The 26,127-nt window shown below is 44.2% G+C and overlaps 1 protein-coding gene across 1 annotated transcript; it reads left to right on the top strand.

Moving 5' to 3' along the window:
* Positions 1-3,106: 3,106 nt before the first annotated feature.
* Positions 3,107-25,284, top strand: edf1 (endothelial differentiation-related factor 1). Its single transcript, XM_063073190.1, has 5 exons — positions 3,107-3,236; positions 16,836-16,887; positions 19,099-19,259; positions 21,742-21,835; positions 24,875-25,284. The coding sequence occupies exons 1-5, from the start codon at positions 3,159-3,161 to the stop codon at positions 24,934-24,936; spliced, it is 447 nt and encodes a 148-aa protein (XP_062929260.1). The 5' UTR covers positions 3,107-3,158; the 3' UTR covers positions 24,937-25,284.
* The last annotated feature ends 843 nt before the right edge of the window (positions 25,285-26,127 follow it).

The raw sequence follows: 26,127 nt of genomic DNA, 5'->3' as shown, positions 1-26,127 counted from the left end.
ATGGAGGCTGTGAGGTGTTGTGGAGATGAGAGGTCTGCAGATGATGGAATCTGACAGGAAAGTGGAGCATGGGACCAAATAAGAGGGTGTGGTGGACAAATGAGAACAGTGGGAGGAGTATGTGGGTGATGGGCAGTTGGAGTAGGTGGGGTAAGGGATAGAAACAGGGTGGGGATGTGGAATGGGAGGTGCAGAAATCTGCAGCAATGATTGATTTGCTGGAAGAACTTAATAGATGAAGCAGCATCTGTGTAAGGAAAGAAATTGTCCATATTGAAACTTTGCACCCTGACAGAGAATAGAAAGGTGAGATGGTGATTGGCGAGATAGGATTCTGAGGCAGGTGTAAGATCATGGGCGGGTAGTGCCCGGTATGGAAGTTGAACAGCAGTGGAGTTGGAAGACTGGCAAGTGAATGTTTGTAGCAGACAGAAGATGGAGAGGAGGAAGAAAACAAATAGAGCAGGGTGAGGGGAGAAGAACGTGAAGATAATATACAGCTGCTGGAGAGAGATAAGCAAGAATACAACCAGTGCTGGATTTGGATAAGGAGGTGAGATTGAGAGCTATTGGGGTCAATGACAGTTGAATCCAGGTTAAGGAGAGAGGAGGTAGAACCTATATTGGAAGTGGGTGGATGGAGTCAGAAGGGTATTAAGATGTGTGAAAAGGGGCTAGGGGGAGAGTGGGGAAGGGGACAAAATGGATTGGTGGATCAGAAGTAGAAACGGGGGGTGGGAGAAAGGTAAAAGGGCATTGTCTAAAATTGGAATTCTTCACTCATATTCACCTAATATTCAGGCGGTGCCATCTCGCAATTATTTTAACCATTTGCATCCTAAATTACTGAAGTTTATTTTGGACTTGTAATCTTGGTCAAATATCAGACATCAGGCTCCAAACAGCCTCATCTGCTTGTCCTGTGCTCACGGTGGGATGCTTACAATGAGATACTGCAGTACACAGGACCGTTAGGCAGTCTCAGTTATGTTCTGGATTGAGACTGACCCAATGTCAAATACATGAACTTCCTTCACTGTCTTCCCACAGCTCCTCCTAGATTGCAAGGTATCCTCTCAAAGCCTGATGGGATAATTGGCATTGCTTGCTGCAGCATTTCATCTCACCTCGCCTGTTGCAAGGACTGCCCTCCATTCTCCAGTTCCTTCATTTACATGGGTGGCACCGTAACCTGGTGGTTAGAACAACGCTTTACAGTACAGGTGACCCCGGTTCAATACCCACCACTGCCTGTGAGGACCTTGTACGTTCTCCCTGTGACTGCATGGGTTTCGTCCCACAATCCAGAGATGTACCAGTTGGTAGGTTAATCGGTCATTGTAAATTGTCCTATAATTAGGCTAGGATTAAATCAGGGGCTTAAAGGGCCTAGTCCACACTGTATCTCAATAAATAATAAATATTTGTTCCAATTATGACACTTCCCATGCAGGTGTCTCTGAAATGTCTTCCAGAACTTGGCTTCCTCTCTATCATTGTTAACAGAGTCCTTGAATTCATCTGTCTTTCCTGTGCTCTCACTAGCTGTGCACATACTCTGCAATTTCTGCCAGCAAGATTCCACCACCAGGCACTTTCTGTGTATTTGCAGGTGAGAGTGTTACACCTTCCAATTTAGTGCACTGTATTTGATATTCACAGTGTGGTCTCCACTACATTGGAGAAACTGCTTTGTGGAACATTTGCATGGGCAACCCTGAATTTCTTATTGCCTGCTGCTTTAATTCACCATCTCATTCTGACCCATTGATCTGAAACCTCCTGTACTGTTGTGACGAGGCCCAACACGTCCATCATTCATCTAGGCATGTAGCAATCTATTGAATTCAACAACTTCAGGTAACAATTTAAAAGTCTTAATCAGTTATCTATCTGTGATATCGGATCAGCTTGTTTTTACCATCTTCTCCCCTGTGAGTGCAGAATGTGCCCAACCCAACCTGTCAGATATGTCCTCCTGCTCCGGACTTTGTGATTCCTATTTTCTAACTGCTCCCATTCGCTCATTGACTAGCAACCTTGGTTACAACCTATTCCTAAACTCACCCCCACTTTATCCCTGGCAGAGATGTGCACCCCACCCTCCACACGGCTTAACAAACTTCTTTTCCCTCCTTCCCAGTTATTACGGGTCTTCAAACTGAAAAGTTAACACTAGCTCTCTTAAAGTTGTGACCTGACACTGTTAGTTTAGGGTGTGTTTCTGGTTGGCAAATAGTTAATCTGTGGAGTGCCAAAGATTAGTGTCGGGTATTCAGAAAATTGACTATGTGTCAAAATGACTTGGGTGGTATGTCTCAAAAGCTAGGAATGGAATTTGTGAAGAGAACATTAGGAGGGTACACAGGGAATAAATAACTGGACGAAGACCTGACATGTAGTATAATTGTGGGAAATGTAAAGTTGATCATTGTGGTGGGAAATATAAAAAGGAGTGTGGCGTTCTGACATGCAGAAGGATCTGGATGCCCCCTGTGAGTGATTCATGAAAAGTTAGTATGCAGATTAAAAACAGGTCCTCTCCACCCTGACTTTAATGTAAAGCCCATACATGCAAGAGTTCTGGGGGTCCGGGGGATGGATCTGCCGACTACTTCGGGGATCGAAAATGAATTTAATACAAGGAAACGGGCAGGTATTCACTCGGACCCTCACGTCATCCAACATGATGGCTAGTTTACCCCCAGTTCCCTGATCATTCAAACATCGAACTCCCTTCACGATTCCGGGGCAGCGCCCTCGCCCTCTGCCAGGTGGGGGCGGGAGAAGGGTCCTGCTCCCTGCCGCTGTGGGGATAGATCCCGAGCGCCTCAGGAACGTCTCCCCCGGGGCCAGGCTGGTCCACGGGTTCGGTAGGGAGGTGAAGGGTCTGATTCCGTGCACTGTGACCGTCACAAGGGGGTTGTAACCCGCTGGGAGCCATCGGCAGCGGCTCTCAGCGACCGACCGAACGCGACGCCTGAGGACCCAAGTGAACGCGCGTCCGGCCGCCGAAGGGCTTCCAGCACTTTCTGTCCAGCGCCGCCTCTGATTGGTCGCCCGGGCTTTGTTTCAATAAAGTTGTCAGCCCCCGGTTGTTTCCAATAAAGTTTCGTCAAGGCGGGCGGTGGCGCGGCTGCGCAGTCAGGCGGCGGAAGATGGCGGAGAGTGACTGGGACACGGTGACGGTTCTGCGCAAGAAGGGCCCGAGTGCGGCGCAGGCCAAGTCCAAGCAGGTAGTGGGCGGCGGGAGCCGGGGGCTGCAGCTGGGGTCCCGTCCCTGTGATGTGGGCGCTGTCCCTCCCTGCCGGCCACGCCACAGGTGGGCCCGATGTCGCTGCGAGCGCAGATCGTGTCGTTTCTCTCCCCCCCCCCACCACCTCCCGTGCTGACGTGTCCCGCAAACTCTCCTCTCCCCATTCGTCCTGTCCCGTTACCCCCACCACCACACCGGACTCCATCCTCTTCAATCCCCGCCTCTGTCCTGTCCCACTGTACCCCACCTCCGTCCTGGCCTACTGCTGATCGTCCCCGCATCCTAACTTCCCGTCTTGTCCCGCTGCCCCGTCTCTGACCCCTATCCTATCCCTTCCTCTCGCCATCCCTACATCCTTCATCCCATCGCCATCAACGTTCCTCACCTTCATAGTATTAAGAGTGCACAGGAAAGGAGCTACGGCGACACCCTTTCCCCAAATGCGCAGCGACCAAGGCATTTATTCCCCCCCCCCCCCAGTTCTGCCCATCTTGTCCAGGACACTAAGGACAACTATAGCCGCATTTTCTCTTCCACCACCCTATCCCCACCTCCCCACACAGCTGAAAACGAAACCAGTACTTTCCCCCAGTGCATTGCACTGTTGTCAGTTTGAGCCAGTATCTTTCAGATGCTTGGGGAAATAACCTGCTGTGTGTGTTTGCAAATTAATTTGATGGTGTCTGTTGCTCATCTTTCTGGAATGTGGCTGCGATTGTTGGTTTATTGTTGTACTTAATGCAACATAGCACCAGGAATCAGGACAAAATGTAGATCAGATTGTTATCCAGATGCAGAACCACCGATTGTTCAGTGTGGGAACTAGACTGGACAGCTGTCTTGTGCACTTTATGACCCAAGTACCATGGAACCAATCAGATTTATTTGATTTCTACGCATTTGTTGGAGCACCAGGCTCAGTAGGTGCAGATGTGAGTGAAGACAATTCAATTGTCAGGTGATATTAGTGAGCCACAATTGATATCAAAAAAACAAACCATCCAGGCAGTTACAGTATAGGTTAGATATAGTGTTAATCAAACTCTGAGACATTCCTAGAACAAAGCGTGCAGGTTAAATACAAATTAAAACTTTCCACGATGGACTATCAACTTTGTAACTCAATGCATATGCCATATCCCTTTGTGACATGTTTCCTTGCAGGGGTGTCCAACCTGGGGTCCAGGGACCCTTTGCTTAATGGTATCGATACATGGCATAAAACAGGTTGGGAGTCCCTGGTAGAGATGTGCATGAGACTGTGATCGTGAACTTAGGTCTTTATAAAAGAGAAATGGAAGCAGAACGCAGGACTAGGGAAGACATTCTTTCAGATGTGCTCCCCTATTCAATAAGATTGTAGCTGATTCTCTCTCCAGTTCTCATTGCTACCTGCAGACTTGCCTGCTGAGACAGCCTTGGAGATGTGTGACTACTGCATTGTATCCACATGTTTTTGGTTTACTAAAATGGTCGAGTGGCTGCCTGTTTTTGTGTGTACAACAACTCCCCAGTGTTAGACAAGAGCAGATTTATGTGTTTTTATATTTGTGGATGACACCAGCAAGTCTGCAACTTATTACCTGTAGTGAATTCTGCTGTCCTTGAGTCTGATCAGATGCATAGATACGCCCACAGTGTCCCTGGGGCAGAAGTTCCAGGGTTTGGACTCAGTGATGACGAAGGACTGGCAATATGTTTCAAAGTCTGGATGATGCCTGCACTGGAATTGAGCCAGCAGCCATTGTCCCATGCACCTGCTACCCTTGACTGTCTTGCTGATGAGTTATGGCTTGTGAATAGAAAGGTGTAGTTGAACTGGCCTATGTCAGTAATTGCAGTGTACAGAATCTTTTTTAATCCAGGTGAGCAGGTTTTCCAGAACACTGGATGCCATACCGTTGTACAAGATAGAAACTTGTCCATTGGCCCAGCTCTATATGTCTCAGTTACAAAGTTAATTGCAACACCCATACTTCAAAAGTGACCAGCACAGCTAATTCTGTAAATGTAGTTGTCCTGATTTGTCAGCAAGTGCTAGACAGCTGTTGCATATCGGTTCCATGAGCCAGTCAGTTAGTAGTGATTGACTTGCTTCTAGTTCCTGAACAGAAAACCTCTCATGGTCACATCACATTCTTATCTCCATGCACCACAGACAGTGAAGTCCCTTACATACATTTTTCAGTCAGTTATTTGACCTTGCTCCTTGTGTTAAGAAAAAAGTTATTCGTTTCTTACAAGTCATACTGTGTCCAACTTCCATTCCTCTCTTTCTGCATTGATGTACAACTAATTGATACCCTCAATAGTGAGTTCTCTTTAACAAATTGAATCATACACAAATTTTTTAGTCACCCCCAAAACACCACTTGGCAATTGTAGCAGACAACAGAAACAAAACAACCTGAATATTTGTGCTTAGCTTCTGAAAAATCTCATAAATTTTATCTGATCAGGCTGCAGTGATTTATCCAACTTGGTGTTTTGGAGCCTCTGACACCTTCTCCTTTGTAATGTTGACATGCTCCAGGATCTGCTACCCTCGCCTGAACTGACTAGCTTTCACAGTAAATACAGATCAGAACTATTCATTTAAGTTCTAATCTATTTTATTTCCTCCCCCCAACACCTTCTCATTAACTCCCCAGATTCTACCATTCATCTACACCAGCTGCAGTTTACAATGGCAATTAATTAGCTTACCAACTTGAATACTCTTGTTGCACATTTCTTGCCCCTTGTCAGCCTAAGCCTGAATGTTTGTATAGGCTGGGTGCATTCCAGATGCGGACAGATTCATTTTCTGCAAATTGCAAATGCAGTTGAGTTTTGCAATGATCAGTGATCATTCCACTTCTGATGGAAGGGTTGTCATTAATGAAGCAGCGGAAGAATTGGAACATGGCCCTGGGATGATTGACCTTGAACAACCACAAGCATCTGGAGTCTAATGGAGAGCAAATCCAACTGTGGGAAAGATTTTTCCACTTGATGCCCGTTGAGTCCTTTACTCCAGTGTCATAGTGGCAACTGCATCCACTTGTCTTGTTGCATGAAATAGCGTCTTAATTGTATACTTTTTTAGTGCCCCTAAGCACTGTATCATAATACATCTTGTCCCACCTGGAATATCTACATTCTCCAGTGTCTGTGTTTTTCTCACCAACATTATAAATTGACAGACCTATACCTGGATGTGGAATCGATATGGGTAGAGCTGCGTAACACTAAGGGGCAGAAGACGCTGGTGGGAGTTGTGTACAGGCCACCTAACAGTAGTAGTGAGGTCGGAGATGGTATTAAACAGGAAATTAGAAATGTGTGCAATAAAGGAACAGCAGTTATAATGGGTGACTTCAATCTACATGTAGACTGGGTGAACCAAATTGGTAAAGGTGCTGAGGAAGAGGATTTCTTGGAATGTATGCGGGATGGTTTTTTGAACCAACATGTCGAGGAACCGACTAGAGAGCAGGCTATTCTGGACTGGGTTTTGAGCAATGAGGAAGGGTTAATTAGCGATCTTGTCGTGAGAGGCCCCTTGGGTAAGAGTGACCATAATATGGTGGAATTCTTCATTAACATGGAGAGTGACGTAGTTAATTCAGAAACAAAGGTTCTGAACTTAAAGAGGGGTAACTTTGAAGGTATGAGACATGAATTAGCTAAGATAGACTGGCAAATGACACTTCAAGGATTGACGGTGGATATGCAATGGCAGGCATTTAAAGGTTGCATGGATGAACTACAACAATTGTTCATCCCAGTTTGGCAAAAGAATAAATCAAGGAAGGTAGTGCACCCGTGGCTGACAAGAGAAATTAGGGATAGTATCAATTCCAAAGAAGTAGCATACAAATTAGCCAGAGAAAGTGGCTCACCTGAGGACTGGGAGAAATTCAGAGTTCAGCAGAGGAGGACAAAGGGCTTAATTAGGAAGGGGAAAAAAGATTATGAGAGAAAACTGGCAGAGAACATAAAAACGGACTGTAAAAGCTTTTATAGATATGTAAAAAGGAAAAGACTGATAAAGACAAATGTAGGTCCCCTGCAAACAGAAACAGGTGAATTGATTATGGGGAGCAAGGACATGGCAGACCAATTGAATAATTACTTTGGTTCTGTCTTCACTAAGGAGGACATAAATAATCTTCCTGAAATAGTAAGGGACAGAGGGTCCAGTGAGATGGAGGAACTGAGCGAAATACATGTTAGTAGGGAAGTGGTGTTAGGTAAATTGAAGGGATTGAAGGCAGATAAATCCCCAGGGCCAGATGGTCTGCATCCCAGAGTGCTTAAGGAAGTGGCCCAAGAAATAGTGGATGCATTAGTGATAATTTTTCAAAACTCGTTAGATTCTGGACTAGTTCCTGAGGATTGGAGGGTGGCTAATGTAACCCCACTTTTTAAAAAAGGAGGGAGAGAGAAACCGGGGAATTATAGGCCGGTTAGCCTAACGTCGGTGGTGGGGAAACTGCTGGAGTCAGTTATCAAGGATGTGATAACAGCACATTTGGAAAGCGGTGAAATGATCGGACAAAGTCAGCATGGATTTGTGAAAGGAAAATCATGTCTGACGAATCTCATAGAATTTTTTGAGGATGTAACTAGTAGAGTGGATAGGGGAGAACCAGTGGATGTGGTATATTTGGATTTTCAAAAGGCTTTTGACAAGGTCCCACATAGGAGATTAGTGTGCAAACTTAAAGCACACGGTATTGGGGGTAAGGTATTGGTGTGGGTGGAGAATTGGTTAGCAGACAGGAAGCAAAGAGTGGGAATAAACGGGACCTTTTCAGAATGGCAGGCGGTGACTAGTGGGGTACCGCAAGGCTCAGTGCTGGGACCCCAGTTGTTTACAATATATATTAATGACTTGGATGAGGGAATTAAATGCAGCATCTCCAAGTTTGCGGATGACACGAAGCTGGGTGGCAGTGTTAGCAGTGAGGAGGATGCTAAGAGGATGCAGGGTGACTTGGATAGGTTGGGTGAGTGGGCAAACTCATGGCAGATGCAATTTAATGTGGATAAATGTGAAGTTATCCACTTTGGTGGCAAAAATAGGAAAACAGATTATTATCTGAATGGTGGCCGATTAGGAAAAGGGGAGGTGCAACGAGACCTGGGTGTCATTATACACCAGTCATTGAAAGTGGGCATGCAGGTACAGCAGGCGGTGAAAAAGGCGAACGGTATGCTGGCATTTATAGCGAGAGGATTCGAGTACAGGAGCAGGGAGGTACTACTGCAGTTGTACAAGGCCTTGGTGAGACCACACCTGGAGTATTGTGTGCAGTTTTGGTCCCCTAATCTGAGGAAAGACATCTTTGCCATAGAGGGAGTACAAAGAAGGTTCACCAGATTGATTCCTGGGATGGCAGGTCTTTCATATGAAGAAAGACTGGATGAACTGGGCTTGTACTCGTTGGAATTTAGAAGATTGAGGGGGGATCTGATTGAAACGTATAAGATCCTAAAGGGATTGGACAGGCTAGATGCAGGAAGATTGTTCCCGATGTTGGGGAGGTCTAGAACGAGGGGTCACAGTTTGAGGATAGAGGGGAAGCCTTTTAGGACCGAGGTTAGGAAAAACTTCTTCACACAGAGAGTGGTGAATCTGTGGAATTCTCTGCCACAGCAAACTGTTGAGGCCAGTTCATTAGCTATGTTTAAAAGGAAGTTAGATATGGCCCTTGTGGCTACAGGGGTCAGGGGGTATGGAGGGAAGGCTGGGTTCTGAGTTGGATGATCAGCCATGATCATAATAAATGGCGGTGCAGGCTCGAAGGGCCGAATGGCCTACTCCTGCACCTATTTTCTATGTTTCTATGTTTACCTATGTGTTTAATAGTTACAGATGTGAATTCCAGCTTTACACTTGTCCCTAATTGCTCTTCATCCTGGTGTTAAAGGTAATCTGTGCCGCAAATCCAGTAATTGATTTGCATAGTGTCAAACACTGTATACTAGATTATTACAGTGTCTGACTACTTACCCCAGAACTCTACCCCAGTGTTGAAGATTGGTAGATACACTGTGCCTATTGGTATTATATCCCAGTTATATTGAATATAACTGTTGGGGCTGTTGTGTAATTATAGACTTGTATGTGAGGTCTTGTAGCCTAATCCTTGTGTTGCAGTAAAGGGGGTCATTGAGGTACTTTTACCCTCTGATGAAGTATCCCTGTGAGTGTATCAGACTGACATTTATATCAACAAGAAGTGTAGTTATCTACGGGTTTAGGAACCAGCAACCAGTGACCAAATTAGAGGTGATAATGTATGGATAAATTGTCACACTGTGTACTTCATGTGTGTAAACTGGAAGGAGTGTCAAAAAGAAATGTGTGTAATTTACAGATGGGAGGAATTAGAGTGGAAAGCGAGGTAGTGCCTGTGACGTGTACGTTACAAAACTCTCAGTGAAGTTAATGGTTAGCCAACAACCTAAGTCAGCAGTTTAATTGAAGTAGCACCAGAGACAGGTGTTGACCTTCCAAAGTTCCCACAATTCTGGAACAGAGATTGAAAATTGGAGGGGGTACGTAAGATTTCTAACAGGTTGGGTGGGGGGTGTTAAAAGATCTTTGGAAAATCAATGATTCAACCTGACAGCAGTATAATTTTGTGTGTAGGGGGTGGGGATGATGTTTTTCTTTTCCATAGTTTTCTTTGTTTCATGCCTGTCTGCAGAAGACAAACCTCAGAGCTGTATATTGCATGTGTACTTTGATAATAAATGTACCTTGAATATGAGCCAATAGCTTTATTTTGACCTCACAAAGTTAAATTCATAGGCATCTCCAGTGCTGGGAAGATCACGCAGACACCAATAATATTGATCGTATCTGTGAACAAGCCCCTTTGGACCACAGGAAAGTGTCCCAATTTGCATCAGTCCCTCCCACAGGTACCATTGTGTTGTTCACCTCAACTCAAACCATCGAAAATTTGTTAAATGTCAAGTTTAAAAACATGTTCATTTGCTTAGCTCTTTAGAGATGAGGTGTTTTCTGAAAGCTGATCACATTGTCAACAGCATCACTCTCCCGTGCACTGTAAACATGTGCTTTCAGCAGCTGCAGAAAGTGTTTATGAAAACGTTTACGCGAGAAAATCTGCAGATGCTGGAAATCCAAGCAAAACACCCAAAATGCTGGAGGAACTCAGCAGGCCAGGCAGCATCTATGGAAAAGAGTAGAGGAAGGGTTTCAGCCCGAAACGCTGACTTAATCTTTCCCGTTATGAAAACATTTACCTATTTGAGCGTTGTCCCAGAGAAACTGAATCCCCACTGTTTGCATATTTACTTGTCTTTTCTGCATTAACATGTGAGGCTTAGCTTTTCTGTCAACACTGCTGCACACTCTGGTTTTCATTGTTACTCGACTTTATCTTGCCTATATACTCTCATAGGCAGCAAATGTCATTTAAGATATGGGAGAAATGCTGCAATAAACTTAGTTAACTTGCTATCTATTATTAGTAAAATTTTGGAATACTTTATAGGATTCAGCATCCTTAAAAACCAGAATGGGATCCAGAATTTGCATTGTCTGGAGCCTGTTGTGCTCACCACTGAGCCACAGAAACGAAACACACTTCCTGTGTAGGTTTCCAGAGGGAGCCTGGCTGGACAAAAGCCCCAGCCTCAGCCGGGGTGCCTTCTGTGATTCCTGAGATGCAGGTGTCGTGTGAGGAGAGACTGAGCACGATGGGCCTTTATTCAGTGGAGCTCAGCAAAATGAAAGGTAGTTTTATTGAGACACGATGCTGAGAGGATTGCTATGGTCACTCTTTTGGCTGATAAATCTAAAATCCTATAGTTAGATGTGCTGTGGAGAGCAATCTAACCAGTTACATCACCATCTGGTATGCACAGGATCGGAAAAAGCTGCAGAGGGTTGTAAACTCAACCAGCTCAAAAAGCTGGCATCCATCATTACCACAATTTCATGACACATTCGTGATAATTAACCTGATTTTGATTCTAAATTTCAGAATTGGCTGAGCATTGAGAGCTACAGTGAGAAATTTACGCAGGAGCTGGGAGCTCTGTACACAAAAGCCACGGGCACCATTGAGTAAAGTCATGGCTATAATTGGTTGTGTGTTTTTTTTAATATAACATTAAGGGAATTATGGAGAAAGGAGAATGTGGACTTGATAGGGAGTTAACCATGATTTCATGACTGGAGAATTGAGAGCTAGTGCTGATTCTTGCTTCACTTGTGTGGCCAACCTGCATCATCGATCTTGTTTTCCACTGTTGCACTTGAGATGTACCCTATGAGTGCATTGTGTTCATTTACATGGTAAGGAACCAGTGCACTGGACATAGAACAGTGCCTGATGACATTGTCTTCCAGAAATACTTAGTTGCTATGTTTTCTGGTCAGTATTGATTGGTATGACAGATGGTGAAGTGGTACAGTAGCACAGCCCATAGAGCTGGTGCCTCACAACCCCAACTCCAGCACACAGGGTGCTGCAGGAGTAGAGTTTGCATGTTTTCCCTGTAAACACACGGATTTGCTCCAAGAGCTGTGGTTTTCTTCTACGTCCAAAAGTGTGTGAGTTGGCAGATGAATTCACCACCAAACTACCCCTGAATGTGGAGGTGAGGGGAGTGGGGAGAATGAAAATGGGGTGAGTGTGGATGTGTGGTTGATAGACTTAGACCATAAAGCATAGCAATAAAATTAGGCTATTCAGCCCATTGACGGAAAATCTTCTCCGCCATGGCATTGCATCATGGCTAATTTATTATCCCTCTCCACCCCATTCTTCTGACACCCTGACTAATCAACTTCTGCTTTAAAAATACCTAATGACTTGGCCTCCACAGCCTTCTATGACAATGAATTCCTCAGATTCATCACCCTCTGGCTAAAGAAATTCCTCCTCATCTCCTCACCTCAAAGGGATATTCCCTCTATTATGTGCCTGTGCCCCCTGGTCCTAGACTCCCCCCCCCACATCAGGAAGCATCTTCCCTGTGTCCACTCTATGTAAGCCTTTCAGTATTCAATAGCTTTCAATAAGATCCCCCATTATTATTCTAAACTCCAGCGAGTACAGGCCCAGAGCCAACAAATGCTCCTCATACGTTAACTCTTGCATTCCCAGGATTATTCTTGTGAGCCTCCTCTGGCCCCTCTCCAATGCCGGCACATCCTTTCAGATAACAGGCGCCAAAACTATTTGCAACACTCCAAGTGCAGTCTGAGCAGTACATTATAAAGCCTCAGCATTACATGCTTACTTTTATATTCTAGTCCGCTCGAAATAAATGCTAACCTTGCATGTGCCTTCCTCAGCATCAAGTCAACCTTTGGGGAATTCTGCACAAGGACTCTCAAGTCCCTTGGCACCTCTGATTTCTAAATTTGCTCCCCATTTAGAAAATAGTCTACACCTTTATTCTTTCTATCAAAGTGCATGATGAAACACTTCCCTAAACCGTATTCTATCTGCCTGTTCTTCGCCGATTCTCCTAATCTGTCTAGGTCTTCAGCAGGTTTCCTGCTTCAACATTACGTGCCCCTCCACCTGGGTTTGTATCGTTATCAGATCTGGCCACAAAGCCATCAATTCTGTCATCCAGTTCGTTGACATATGACATGAAAAGAAGTGATCCAAACAGCGAACCCTGTAGAACACCACTTGTCAGTGGTAGCCAACCAGAGAAGACTCCTTATTCCCATTCTTTGCCTTCTGACAGTCTGCCGTCCTTGTTAGTATCTTTCCTGTATACTGTGGGCTGTGGTTTAGCAGCCTCATGTGTCGTACCTTGTCAGAGCCCTTCTTAAAAATCCAAGTAAATGACTTCTATTGATTCTCCTTTGTCTATCCTGCCTGTTATTTGCTCAAAGAATTCCAACAGATTTGTCAGGGAAGATTTACCCTTAAAGAAATCATGCTGACTTTGGCCTATTTAACATGTGTCAACAAGTACCCCGAAACATCATGCTTAATACGGGATTCCAACATCTTACCAACCACTGAAGTCAGGTTAACTGGCTTATAACTTCCTGCCTTTTGCCTCCCTGCCTTCTAAAGAGTGGGGTGACATTTACAATCTTCAGTCCTCTGGAACCATTACAGAAACTAGTGATTCTGGGACTTATCATTACTAATGCCTTCACAGTTTCTTCAGCTACCTCCTTCAAAACCCTGGCGTGTACACCATCTGGTCCAGGTGACTCATCTACCTTCTGACCTTTCAGCTTCTCAAGCAGCTCCATAGGATTAGCAACTGCACTCACTTCTGCCCCCCTAACGCTCTCAGATTTCTGGCATACTGCTGGTGTCTTCCACAATAAAGCAGATGCAATCTCCATGGCTCTTCACGCGGCTTTAGACCACCTAGACAACACAAACACCTATGTCAGGATGCTGTTCATCGACTATAGCTCAGCATTTAATACCATCATTCCCACGTTCCTAATTGAGAAGTTGCAGAACCCAAGCCTCTGTACCTCCCTCTGTAATTGGATCCTCGACTTCCTAACTGGAAGACCACAGTCTGTGTGGATTGATGATAACATATCCTCTTCGCTGATGATCAACACTGGCGCACCTCAGGGGTGTGTGCTTAGCCCACTGCTCTACTCTCTGTAAACCGTGACTGTGTGGCTAGGCATAGCTCAAATACCATCTACAAATTTGCTGACGATACAACCATTGTTGGTAGAATCTCAGGTGATGACGAGGGGGCGTACAGGAGCAAGATATGCCAACTAGTGGAATGGTGCTGCAGCAACAACTTGGCACTCAGTGTCAGTAAGACGAAAGAGCTGATTGTGGACTTCAGGAAGGGTAAGACGGAGGAACATATACCAATCCTCATATAGAGGGATCAGAAGTGGAGAGAGTGAGCAGTTTCAAGTTCCTGGGTGTCAAGATCTCTGAGGATCTAACCTGGTCCCAACATATTGATGTAGTCATAAAGAAGGCAAGACAGCGGCTATACTTTATTAGGAGTTTGAAGCAATTTGGCATGTCAACAAATACGCTCAAAAACTTCTATAGTTGCACCGTGGAGAGCATTCTGACAGGCTGCATCACTGTCTGGTATGGAGGGGCTACTGCACAGGACCGAAAGAAGCTGCAGAAGGTTGTAAATCTAGTCAGCTTCATCTTGGAGACTAGCCTGCAAAGTACCCAGGACATCAATAGGAAGCGGTGTCTCAGAAAGGCAGTGTCCATTATTAAAGACCTCCAACACCCAGGGCATGTCCTTTTCTCACTGTTACCAGAAAATAATACCAGAGATACAGAAGCCTGAAGGCACACACTCAGCAATTCAGGAACAGCTTCTTCCCCTCTGCCATCCGATTTCTAAATGGACTTTGAAGCTTTGGACACTACCTCACTTTTTAATATATAGTATTTCTGTTTTTGCACATTTTTAAAATGATCTATTCAATATGCATAATTGATTTACTTGTTTGTTTATTACGTTTTATTTGTGAATTTTTTTTTCTCTCTGCTAGATTATGTATTGCATTGAACTGCTGCTGCTGAGTTAACAAATTTCACGTCACATGCCGGTGATAATAAACCTGATTCTGATTCTGATGCGAGATGCTTATTAGGTTCATCTGCCATTTTTTTGTCCCCCATTACTTGATGGGCTGAAGGGCTTGTTTCCATTCTGTATCATTGTAACTCTGCTTGTTGCTAACCAGTGATATCCAGAGCCTGTTTGTATCTGTATTCCTGCATCAAATGAATTCTGGAAATCTAAGTGTGATGGGTCCATTGATTCCCTTTCATCCACAGCACGTTACTACTTCAAAGAACTTCAATAAATTGGTGAAATCTGATCTTTACTCCCCTTCCCAAAACCAAGTTGAATTTATGCTGATTACTTTGCTATACCCTGCTACACCATTTTTATCAATAGCTCATAGCAATTTCCTATGGCATATTAAGCTAACTGGCCCATAGTTTCTTGTCATATTTCCTATTTTCTAATGTAGTGGAACTTCCCTCAGCTTTCACAGCAGTCACTGCATTTGAGACGCTGGAAAGAAGTCTTATCAAAACCCAGAGACTCGTCAACTATAATTTGCGCACTACCTCTTCTCTGGTTGTCATAACTCATCTTCCTTCCAATTCCTGATTTACAACTGCTTCTGGGACGTTGCCTGTATCCTCTTTAATGACAACTGATGCAAAGTGCTCGTTTGATTAATCAGTCATCACCTTGCTTTCCTTAATTCCCCCGGCTCACTCACTACAGGGGCAAAGCTCACTTTGTTTCTAAGTATCTGCCTCTAACTGTTACATTTCTGGTTCACTTTGTATTATTATTTTCCTTCCCTGCAAACCTGCTGACTTGTCGCCCATCTTCACACAATTATACCCTACTTCTTTGCATTAATACTTTATCATTGGTTAATTGGGGATGGTGAATTCACCTTGTGCAACTTTTTTTTACTGTTGAATTGTTTATCATGGAGCTCATTAAATGTCTGCTGCTGCATCTCAACTGACCTTAATTCAATCTACCAGGTTTCCCTCCATACCCTCAGAATTGCCCTTATTTCAGTTTAAAGTACTTGGATTCATTCTCTTCTGTGTAAAGTTTGGTTATATTATGATCATTGTTAGTTTGAGTTGCTTTCACATTGGGGTTATTGATTAATCCCATTTTGTTGCACAATATCAGATCTAGTTGAGCCTCTAATTCAGTTGGCTCCAGAAGAACCGATTGCGAGAAAACATCCTGTAAACATTCCATGAATTCCTCACTTGGGCTACTTTGCCCATCTGATTTTTCCACTCGATAAATCGCCCATGGTTATTGCCAAACTTTTCTGACAAACTCCTGTCATTTCTTTCTTTATAGTCAGTCCTGCCTTATCCAGACCCTCGAACAGTACCACCACTCCCACAAGTGACTTTTTGCCCTTATTGTAAAAATTTAAATTCAGGTCTGTATCACAGTTTCTATATCAGCAGATGATACAAGCTTACAGTGGTATGGGAAAGAGTGGAGGTTGACATTGTAGTGAATGGAAAGGCAACATTAAGCGTCAGACAGGTAAAATAATTGGCAAATTAAGTATAATCCATAAATGTGAGATGGAACATCTTGGTGGGATGATTGGAAGAGGTGATCATGTTACTTGAAAGGTGTGAGTACAGATGGAGTAGAGTCTTAAAGATATCACGGAGTGCGAATGCATGAAATCTAAATATTGCAGCAAAAGTTGTTGAGGCTAGTAAAATAAAACAAAACCCCAAGATTTATTTCTGGAGGGACAAAACTGAAAAGTAGGGAAGTTATGCTAAACCTGTATCAAATCTTAGGTAGACCATACAATGATGCATAGTGATCTAGTCATCATATTATTAGAAAGATAAAGACACAGGAGAGAGTGCATTGACAATTACAAGGATGCCACAAAAGTAAGCTAGGCTCCTTCATGGGGAAAGTACTGCTGTGTGAGTCAGCTGCAGTGTAAGTGGAATTAAATGATGGTGACGAGATTGTGTGTTCACGAATCCATCCGGAAGTGAATATTAACATGACAATTTTTTTCTTTCTCTTTCCTTAGGCCATCACATCCGCCCAGCGCAGAGGAGAAGATGTGGAGACTACAAAGAAATGTGAGCATGTCTTATTAATTGTATCTTGCTGTCTGAGGGGTAGGGGAGCAGGAACCATTTATTCCTTCAAGCAAGTCCTGTCCATCACTTTTATGGTGCCTTTGATATTTTTTTTGAGATTATACCCTCTGAGCCTTGAATAGGGAGATTTTCTGTTCCATTTCCCTTTGCTTATGCCAAATGTTTCAAATCTCCTCTCGTTACGTTTATTTCTCTTTTGAAGTTAATGGGGTCCAGTTATTCAGCCGCATGAACACTGCACTCCCTCCGTTGGAGATAACTTCACATGTCCCATCATTGAAATGTTCCCACAACCTATGGACTCGCTTTCAAGGAATCTTCACCTCATTTTCTTGATGTTTATTTGTTATTATTTCTTTATTTTTGTATTTCACAGTTTGATGTCTTCTGCACTCTAGTTGAATGCCCAAGTTGGTGATCTTTCATTGATTCTGTTAGATCTATTATTCTATAGATTTTTTGGGTATACCCACAGGTAAATGAATCTCTTGGTTCGATATGTGACGCATATGTATTTTGATAATAAATTTACTTTGAACTTTGTTGTAATCCCTTGAATTATTCCAGATGTGGTCTAACTAGGACTTTGTACAACTGTAGGACAAATACTGTGCTTTTATGTTCTTAAGCACCAAGTATGAGAACCATTCTATTGGTCTTTTCAATTATTTTCTATAGATCCATGATATTTTATATACATGCAATTTTGCTGTTCCCCGTATTTTTCATTTATTAGAAAGTTTTCTTATTTTGTTTTTGTGCCACAAAGGAAATAATTTCAAATTATTGCACACTGAAATTGTACAGTTTCCTCTGTTCATGTAATCTCTTTAATCCCTCTTTCCATTGATATGCCCAAGGCCACAAGAAATTGCAGAGAGGTGTGAACACAGCCCAGTGTCTATCATTCAAATCAGCCTCCCCTCCACTGACCCTGTCTATGCTTTCTGCTGTCTTGGGAAAGCACCTGATGCAATTGAGCGCCCCTCTCACCCTAGTCACTCTTTCTTCATTTCCTCTGTCAGGCAGAAGATAGGCAGTACTGTGCTAAAGTCTTTGGTGTATATAATCTCTTTCAGCACTGTTTTGCCTGTCAGCTTTATCCTGACTTTTAGGCTGTTGTGATTCTCAACAACAGATAGTAAATTCATTGACTTTCCATTTCTGGATTTCTCTCGGTGACCTTTCCCTGCCCTACTGTTTTTATTTTAACCCCGTTGTGATTATTAACACAGAAATCTGAAGTAGTCACAAAGTAAAAGACATGAATTAGTAACCATAGGAGATCTAAACTAATGAGGCAGTGAAAACAATCCAGAGACTGGTAACTCAAGTATTCAGGATGCCTTTCTTATCTGAACTGTGGGAAGGAAACTCGTAGAATGAAAATAAAAAGCAGCTGGAAATCTGAAATAAAAACTCAGGTCAGACAGCAACGCACACAAAATGCTGGAGGAACTCAAAGGTCAGGCAGCATCTACGGAAGTGAATGAAAAGCTGATATTTTGGGCCGAGACCCTTCATCAGGAATGGGAAGAAGGTGGATGAGGGGAAGGAAGAAACTAGAAGGTGATAGGTGGGGGAGGGAGGATGAAGTAGGAAGCAGGGAGGTGATAGGAAGGTAACGGGCTGGAAGAGGAGGAATCTGATAGCGGACCATGGGAGAAAGGGAAGGTGGAGGGGCACCAGGGAGAGGTGATGGCCAGGTGAGGTTACCAAATAATTCCACTGCTGCTGAGCTTGGTGAAGTTTTTCTAAGTTGATCAAAAAAGGCTCGCTGTTAGATTGATCAATGTTGTAACGATGGGGTAATAAGAGCTACAGCAGGTAGGTACAGGGAAACATTTAAACCCTAAGAATCACAGCAATATTGAAGATAACTACTGAACGGGTATGACAGTAGGTTTTTATTTCTGATTTCAGGCGTTTGTTTTCCATTGCCCAGCCAGGGTAGTGTCTGCTCCATCACCGGAGGATGCAGGTGGAAGTTAGCTCTGAATCTGTTCCTTACCGTATCTGCCCTGGGAATGTTTGACAGGCCACTAGATGGAGCTTCACTCTTAGTTAACCCATGACTGCCTCAGGAGGAGTTGCTGGGCATACCGTGTTGGTCTTTACTATATGGGTTTATTTGATGGGATCATGAGAACTGAGTAGATGAAGGACATCTCTGCTTTCTGCTGTGCTCAGGGGCTGCAGGACAAAACAAGCAACACACTATAACCAAGAACACTGCAAAATTGGACCGGGAGACGGAGGAGCTTCACCACGAGCGAGTGTCACTCACTGTTGGCAAACTGATCCAGCAGGGACGACAGAATATGGGAATGAATCAGAAGGACTTGGCCACAGTGAGTACATCACATGGTGCTAGTGAGGAGGCAGGAGCAGTGTTCTGTGCAGGATGGGTGATTTGGGAGCATGAAGTAAGGTGGGACTGGTGGTGGGTGCATCTCTTCTGCATCCCATAAGACATGGGAGCTGAGTTAGGCCATCTGGCCCACTGAGTCTGCTCCGCCATTCAATCGTGGCTGATCTTTTTTATATCTCCTCCTCAACCCCAGTTCCCAGCCTTCTCCCCGTAACCTTTGATGCCATGTTCAATCAAGAACCTATCAATCTCTGCCTTAAATACACCCTATGACCTGGCCTCCATAGCTGTATGTGGCAACAAATTCCACAAATTCACCACCCTTTAGCTGAAGAAATTTCTCCGCATCTCTGTTTTGAAAGGGCGCCTCTCTATCCTGAGGCTATGCCCACTTGTTCTAGACTCTCCCACCATGGGAAACATCTTTTCCTCATCTACTCTGTCTAGGCCTTTCAATATTCTAAAGGTTTCAGTGAGATCCCCCCATCCTTCTGAATTCCAATGAGTACAGACCCAGAGCCATCAAACATTCATCGTATGATAACCCTTTCATTCCTGGAATCATCCTTGTGAACCTCCTCTGGACCCTCTCCAATGCCAGCACATCTTTTCTAAGATGAGGGGCCCAAAACTGTTGACAGTACTCGAGGTGAAGCCTCACCCGTGCCTTATAAAGCCTCAGCATCACATCCTTGCTCTGGTATTTTAGACCTCTTGAAATGAATGCTGACATGGTATTTGCCTTCCTCACCACCGACGCAACCTGCAAGTTAACCTTCAGGTGTTCTGCACAAGGACTCCCATGTCCCTCTGCATCTCAGATTCCTGGATTTTCTCCCTGTTTAGAAAATAGTCCGCACATTTATTTCTACTACCAAAGTGCATGACCATGCATTTTCCAACCTTGTATTTCATTTGCCACTTTCTTGCCCATTCTCCTAATGTGTCTAAGACCTTCTGCATCCTACCTGTTTCCGCAACACTACCTGCCCCTCCACAATCCTTGTGTCATCTGCAAACTTGGCAACAAAGCCACCTATTCCATCATCTAAATCGTTTATATACAGCGTAAAAAGAAGCAGTCCCAACACCGACTCCTGCGGAACACCCAGTAGTGAGGTGGGTGAGTGATGGTTTGAAGGAAGGGTTCGCTACATGGGATGTAGAATTATAACAGCATGGAAACCATATAACAATTACAGCACGGAGGCAGGCCCTTCGGTCCAACTCATCTCTGCTGACTAAGTTGCTTGGCTGAGGCGGTCCTAATTGCCTGCATTTGGCCCATGTCCCACCAAACCTTTCTTATCCATGTATCTGTCCAAGTGTCTTTTAAATATTAATGACTGTACCTGCAGCCATGTACCCACTGCCCACTGTATGGGGAAAGATTTGCCCCTCAGACCCCCTTCAATCTTTCCTTTCTCACCTTAAACCTATGCCCTCTAGTTTTAGACACCTCCACCCTGGGTGAAAGGCTGTGACCATTCACCTTACTTGTGTTTACAATTTTATAAACCTCTGTATCATCATCCTTCAACCTCCTGAGCTCCAGGGCAAAAGCACCAGCCTATTCAGCCTCTCCGTTTAACTCAAGCCCTTTAGTCCCACTGACATTCCTATGAATATTTATTGCACTCTTTCCAGCTTAATGACTTCCATCCTGTAGCTCGGTGACGAAAACTGTACACAACACTGCAAGTATGGCCTTACCAGTGACTAGTGCAGTTGCAGTGTGTCATCCCAACTCCTGTAGTCAGTGCCTGGATCCATGAAGGCCGCCTTCACCATCGTATTTACCTGTGTCACCACTTTTAGAGAACTATGTACTTGTACCTCAATGTCTCTCTGTTCTACCAAAATCCTGCTATTTACTATGCAAGTCCTGCCCTGGTTTAACTTGCCAAGCTGCAACACTTTGCACTTGTCAGAGTTAAATTCTATCTGCCATTCTTTGGCCCACTGTCTCAATTGTTCCTGATCCTGTTGTAATTTTAGTTTCTTGATGCACTTGTATGCACCAAAGGTATCTCATGGTTACTGTTCGCCTTCCTGATTTCTCCTTGTGTACCACTACATCCCCAGGAACTCACTTGAGACTCACTGCCTATGTGCCTCCTTTAAACTGACAAGACCCCCAATATTCCTTATGAACCAAGGTTCTCTAATATTGCCAGTCTGGCTCTTCATTCTAACAGGAATATGCCAGCCCTCAAATCTCCCTATCTCATTTTTAAAAGCCTCCCACTTTCCAGACATCCCTTTACCTGCAAACAGTCTCTCCCATTAACATTTTGCAAGTTCCTGTCTAATGCCATCAAAATTAGCCTTGCCCCAGTTTAGGACTTGAGGTTGTATTCTCACAACTAATAATCACTGCCCCAGCCAGCATGCTTTAAAAACCCTGTAGTGCCAGAAATGAAGTATTTCAATCAAACCCATGTTGCTTGTTTTCTTTTCAGCGTATTAGTGAGAAACCTCAAGTCATTGCTGACTACGAGGCTGGAAAAGCTATTCCTAACAACCAAGTTCTCGGCAAGATTGAAAGAGTTATCGGTGAGTTACAAGTTTGTATTAGGGTGGTGAGGAATATCCAGCCCTCTGCTTGCAGCCCCTACATTTCATTGTAGCCGTGTTCTGCCCTTGATCTGAATTCTCTTGTGTTTTCCTCCACATCTCCACTGTGCTGTCTGTTCTGTACCCAGAGAGTGCACGCTGGGGCGGCAGGGCCGCATACCTCCAGTGATGCTAATCTGGAGCGCTGAACTTTTGCATGCTTTCCTCAGAAACTCCAGTTTCATCCCACATCCCAAAGGTGTGATGTAAGGGTCATTGGCCTCAGTCAAAAATTCCCCCTCATGGAGGTAAGTGGTTGGAGAATTGGGGATGGGGAGCGTTGAACAGCTTGAGAGAGGACAAATGGGAATATCTAGGAGCAGCATGGACATGATGGGTGAAGTGGCATTCCAGGTCATTGTAAAAGATGTATAAAAATGTAAGAACATGAGGTAAGACGATGTAATACTCATCTAAGCAACTGATTTGGAGGTGACAGTAGTGGACGTTCCAACTGACCCAACAAAACTCTCATCAGTCACATCTGCAGGTGTGCAAGGATCGAGATGATAACCCACAGACCTTTGAACCAAATGCTAATAGTTATTCTCAGAATTAGACCTTTCAGGCATCACCAGAGATTCTGCCGTCACCATCCCTGCGTATGTTCTGTCTTACTGGCAAGACAGAGCCATCATTTTACTACTCAGGAAGGGTGTGCCTGGCATCCTGAAACAGGAGGAGCATCTCCATGTACATATGTGAAGCCACAACACAATACCTTGTGTTAACAAAACCATAGAGAGTTATTCTTTATTTGAAACGCTGTTCCCTGGTCATGAATAGCAGTGGGTAATTAAACAACCATAGGAGGATTCAGGGACATCTATGTACTCAAACTGATCCCTGTTTGAGGGCAAAAGGCAATACTGAAAAATGTACAGTCGTCTTCAGCCTGAAGTGCCAAGTACATGAACTACGTATCTTTGCTTCCTTTTAAGGATGGGTCATCATTGTCTTTCTTTGGTCATTGAACCCACTTGTTACTACAAATGCTGTGGTCCCACTGGTTTTCCAGCTGCAGTGCTCCTGAGCTAGCTGAGCTTTGGTACATTTACATGAAGCTTTCACATGATAAATCCTGCGTAGCATGTCCTGTAGACCTACCCATCAGTGTTCTTCCAACCATCAGCTTAATGATGAACACTGTCTTTGTGTTATTAAGCTCCACTTAACTCATCAGCGATGCATTCACCATTGCACGTGAAACCCCTTTTTAGCGGGCATCTGGAGATGCGTCTCGTTAGCACCTTGCTAACAGCCGCTGGACTCAGCAGTGAGAAAACCACCTTTCTCAGACTCCGTAAGTCATGGGTCGATATGACCTGGGTCCCACCAAACCTGGGAGGGTGGGATATCTCGCCGACCCAAACCCCGATCTGTATGAATACGGTGTAATTACTTCCCCAGGTAATTGCCTGTCGACAAGAAGTAACAGACTGTATACTACATAAAATTATATAGAAAGTATATTTACAAATTTCAGCTTTATCAAACAGTAGGAAAAAGAAAAGGAAAAAAATAATTTTTAAAAGGCCCATTACAGTTAATCCAGTCCAAATGTGCACACAAGTTGGAGCTCATCCTGAAGTTGTCTTTAACTTGTGCGCTGGACCCTCTGTCTGCGTGGAAGCACAAACCACTTTCTGACTGTTGCTCAAAATCCATCTGGAACAAATGGGCTTCCCCATGGGAGTGTTGGTCCTTCCTCCTTGAAGCCATTCATCTGCACAAAGCACCTTGTGCAACAGGGTCGGCATCCTCAGCCATCTTCCCTCCTGTCTTCTCACAGCTCCTGCCAAAAAGACCTCGATCCGCACCAGTGTCAGTCACAAAAACCTCTCTAGAACCTTCACCCAATTTCACCATCCTGATTGGATGACACTACATTGCTAAGCATCACAACCCCTTTAGCTCAAACCCAAACGTGCTGAAAGCAGAACAGACTGCTCTTACAGAACTGCCAACATGAAAAACCTACAGCACAGCAGTAAAAATCTTTACCGGGGTATTACACATGGTTTGGGTTGCACAAGGGTCTCTGCTTCTGGCTGCTTTACAGCCTTGTCATAGCATGAGCAAGTGGAGAATGGATGACGTCAGTGTGACTGGCCCAAGCAGCCAAGAAAACATTGAAAACTCCTCCTGCTTAGAGCTCTGCCTATCGTAGACGTGGTTAAAGGTCAGCTTCTCAATATCACTGCAGGGGTTTGTCAGGGTAGTGTCCTAGGCACAACATTCTCAGTTGTTTATCAGTGATCTCTCCATCACAAGTTCAACAGTGGGCACATTTGCCAATGAATAGACTGTTGAAATCACAATTCCAAATACAATCTGCTCGGTATTTTAGACTGGCTGGGAATAAAGTTTATGTTAATGATCATTTCCATCCAGGGAATCTAATCATGCCTCCTTGACCTTCAAAGGCATTTCCATGACCAGATACTCCAGCTTCAAGGTCCTGGGGATTCTGAATTCTTTTTTTTCAAGACCAGAGATATAACTGGGGCTATGAAGTAGTAGATCAGAAGCTTGGTATTTCCCCTCCCTACACTCCACTTATCTAGATGAGCTGAAATGTCACTTGAACTTCAACGTCACCATGGTCAAAGCAGCTCCACCCACCAACAGACATTCCCTCTGTCACCCGTGTGCAGTGGCTGTACAATTTGCAAGGTGCTTTAACACTGCTTCCCAAACATGCAGTCTGCATGTGTAAGCAAGCAATTTATCATGCTGTACTGATTCCCCCATCATCCAGATTTGGAAATCTATTTTCATGTTCACTCTTGCTAGGTTAAAATCTTGGGCATCCAAAAACTGAGGAGGAGGAGGAGTCTTAGTCACATAGTGCAGTGGTTGAGGGAGGGGCTCTGCCGAGGGCAGTGTGACACATTACTTGCTGTCTTCTGTTACAGGTTTGATTTGTCCTGTGTAGACTTGTTTAGTATCAACTAAACTTTCTTTTCCTTTTAAAAGGCCTCAAGCTACGTGGGAAGGACATCGGACAACCTCTGGAGAGGGGACCCAAGAAAAAATGAGAACAAAGCCTCGAAATCAGTTCGTTTTTTGAACTGGTCTCCCCTGGCTTTTTCAAAAGTCAGATTGACATTATTGCCAAGCTGAATACGGGCTGGATTATGGGCTGCCGCAGCACAGTTACTGACCCATCTGCTGCCTTTGTACTTCACCCAAAGAAAAGCTTACTGTCTGAATCCCAGGCATGGTTCTGAATGCGATTAATCTCAACCAGAGATGGAAGTGTGAAAACTTTATTTGTGTTAAATCTCCATTTCCCAAACTGTGCCACCTGCAGGGAGGCCAATATGATTTCCTCTCACTTTCCCTGTAAGTTTCTGTAAAAATAAAGTTTAAGACTTTGGACTTGGTGTCTGATGGTTTTGTGTGCATTGGCTGCATCAGAGAGCTAACTTCAGGCCTCATCTCGACTGGTGGGACCAACCTGCTGTTCCAGTAGTGAGTCTGTTGGATGAATCAGGTCAGGTGTGTTATCAATGACACATGTACTGTGCAGCCTTCATGCTGCACCTTGACGGCAGGAACACTCTGCAAGGCTGCCTCTCTCTCTCATTCAGTAGCTAACATGTCTGTGCACCACAACTGTATGCTGTTAACTCGGGAAGGAGGCGGCTCGAATGGCTGGAGACGAGTGTTTGAGGAATCGTTTGGGGTCAGCTTGGGTCGAGGGTGATCTCGCACGGAAGTTCAATGAGATCAGCACTCATCTCAGGGTAACATCCCAACACTGACAGGTTCTTGTTCCACCCACTCTCAGCACAAGATCCAAACTATGTTCGTCAGGGAACACCCCAGATCCCAGCACAGTATCTCATCGATCTGCACAATGCAGTGATACCCTGGGATTGTATTCTAACTCATTGCACTGTGCTGATCCGAACTCTGCTTTGGGACAGTTTCTCAACTCACGTTAGCAGCCCAACCTGTGGTTGTGGATGATGGATCTTTTACCTGCTCTCTCAATTCAGCCTGAGCGTATACAGATTTAGGTAAAACTCGACAAACTGGGATTTTTGGAATTTTTATTAAAGGTGAGTAAATTCTGCAAACAAAATAAGTGCAATAGAAACAATTACCTAGACCAGTACAAGAAGCCACATGAGAGTGATATCCTAACAGTGTATGGTATTTTGCAGCTTTAACTCTCAGTTTCAGCTCTCACACTTGTGGTTATCTCCCCCTTTGAATAAATT

The sequence above is a fragment of the Mobula hypostoma genome, chromosome 21 (genome assembly GCF_963921235.1).
Source record: "Mobula hypostoma chromosome 21, sMobHyp1.1, whole genome shotgun sequence".
NCBI classification, from domain to species: Eukaryota; Metazoa; Chordata; class Chondrichthyes; order Myliobatiformes; family Myliobatidae; genus Mobula; species Mobula hypostoma.
The sequence above is the reverse complement of the archived record's forward strand: the minus strand, read 5'-3'. Positions and strand labels throughout refer to the sequence as shown.

Coding starts and splice junctions, on each gene's coding strand:
- edf1 (XM_063073190.1), top strand. CDS start 3,159: ATGGCGGAGAGTGACTGGGACACGGTGACGGTTCTGCGCAAGAAGGGC. Junction 3,237..16,835: donor CGCAGGCCAAGTCCAAGCAG/GTAGTGGGCGGC, acceptor CTCTTTCCTTAG/GCCATCACATCCGCCCAGCG. Junction 21,836..24,874: donor CAAGATTGAAAGAGTTATCG/GTGAGTTACAAG, acceptor TCCTTTTAAAAG/GCCTCAAGCTACGTGGGAAG.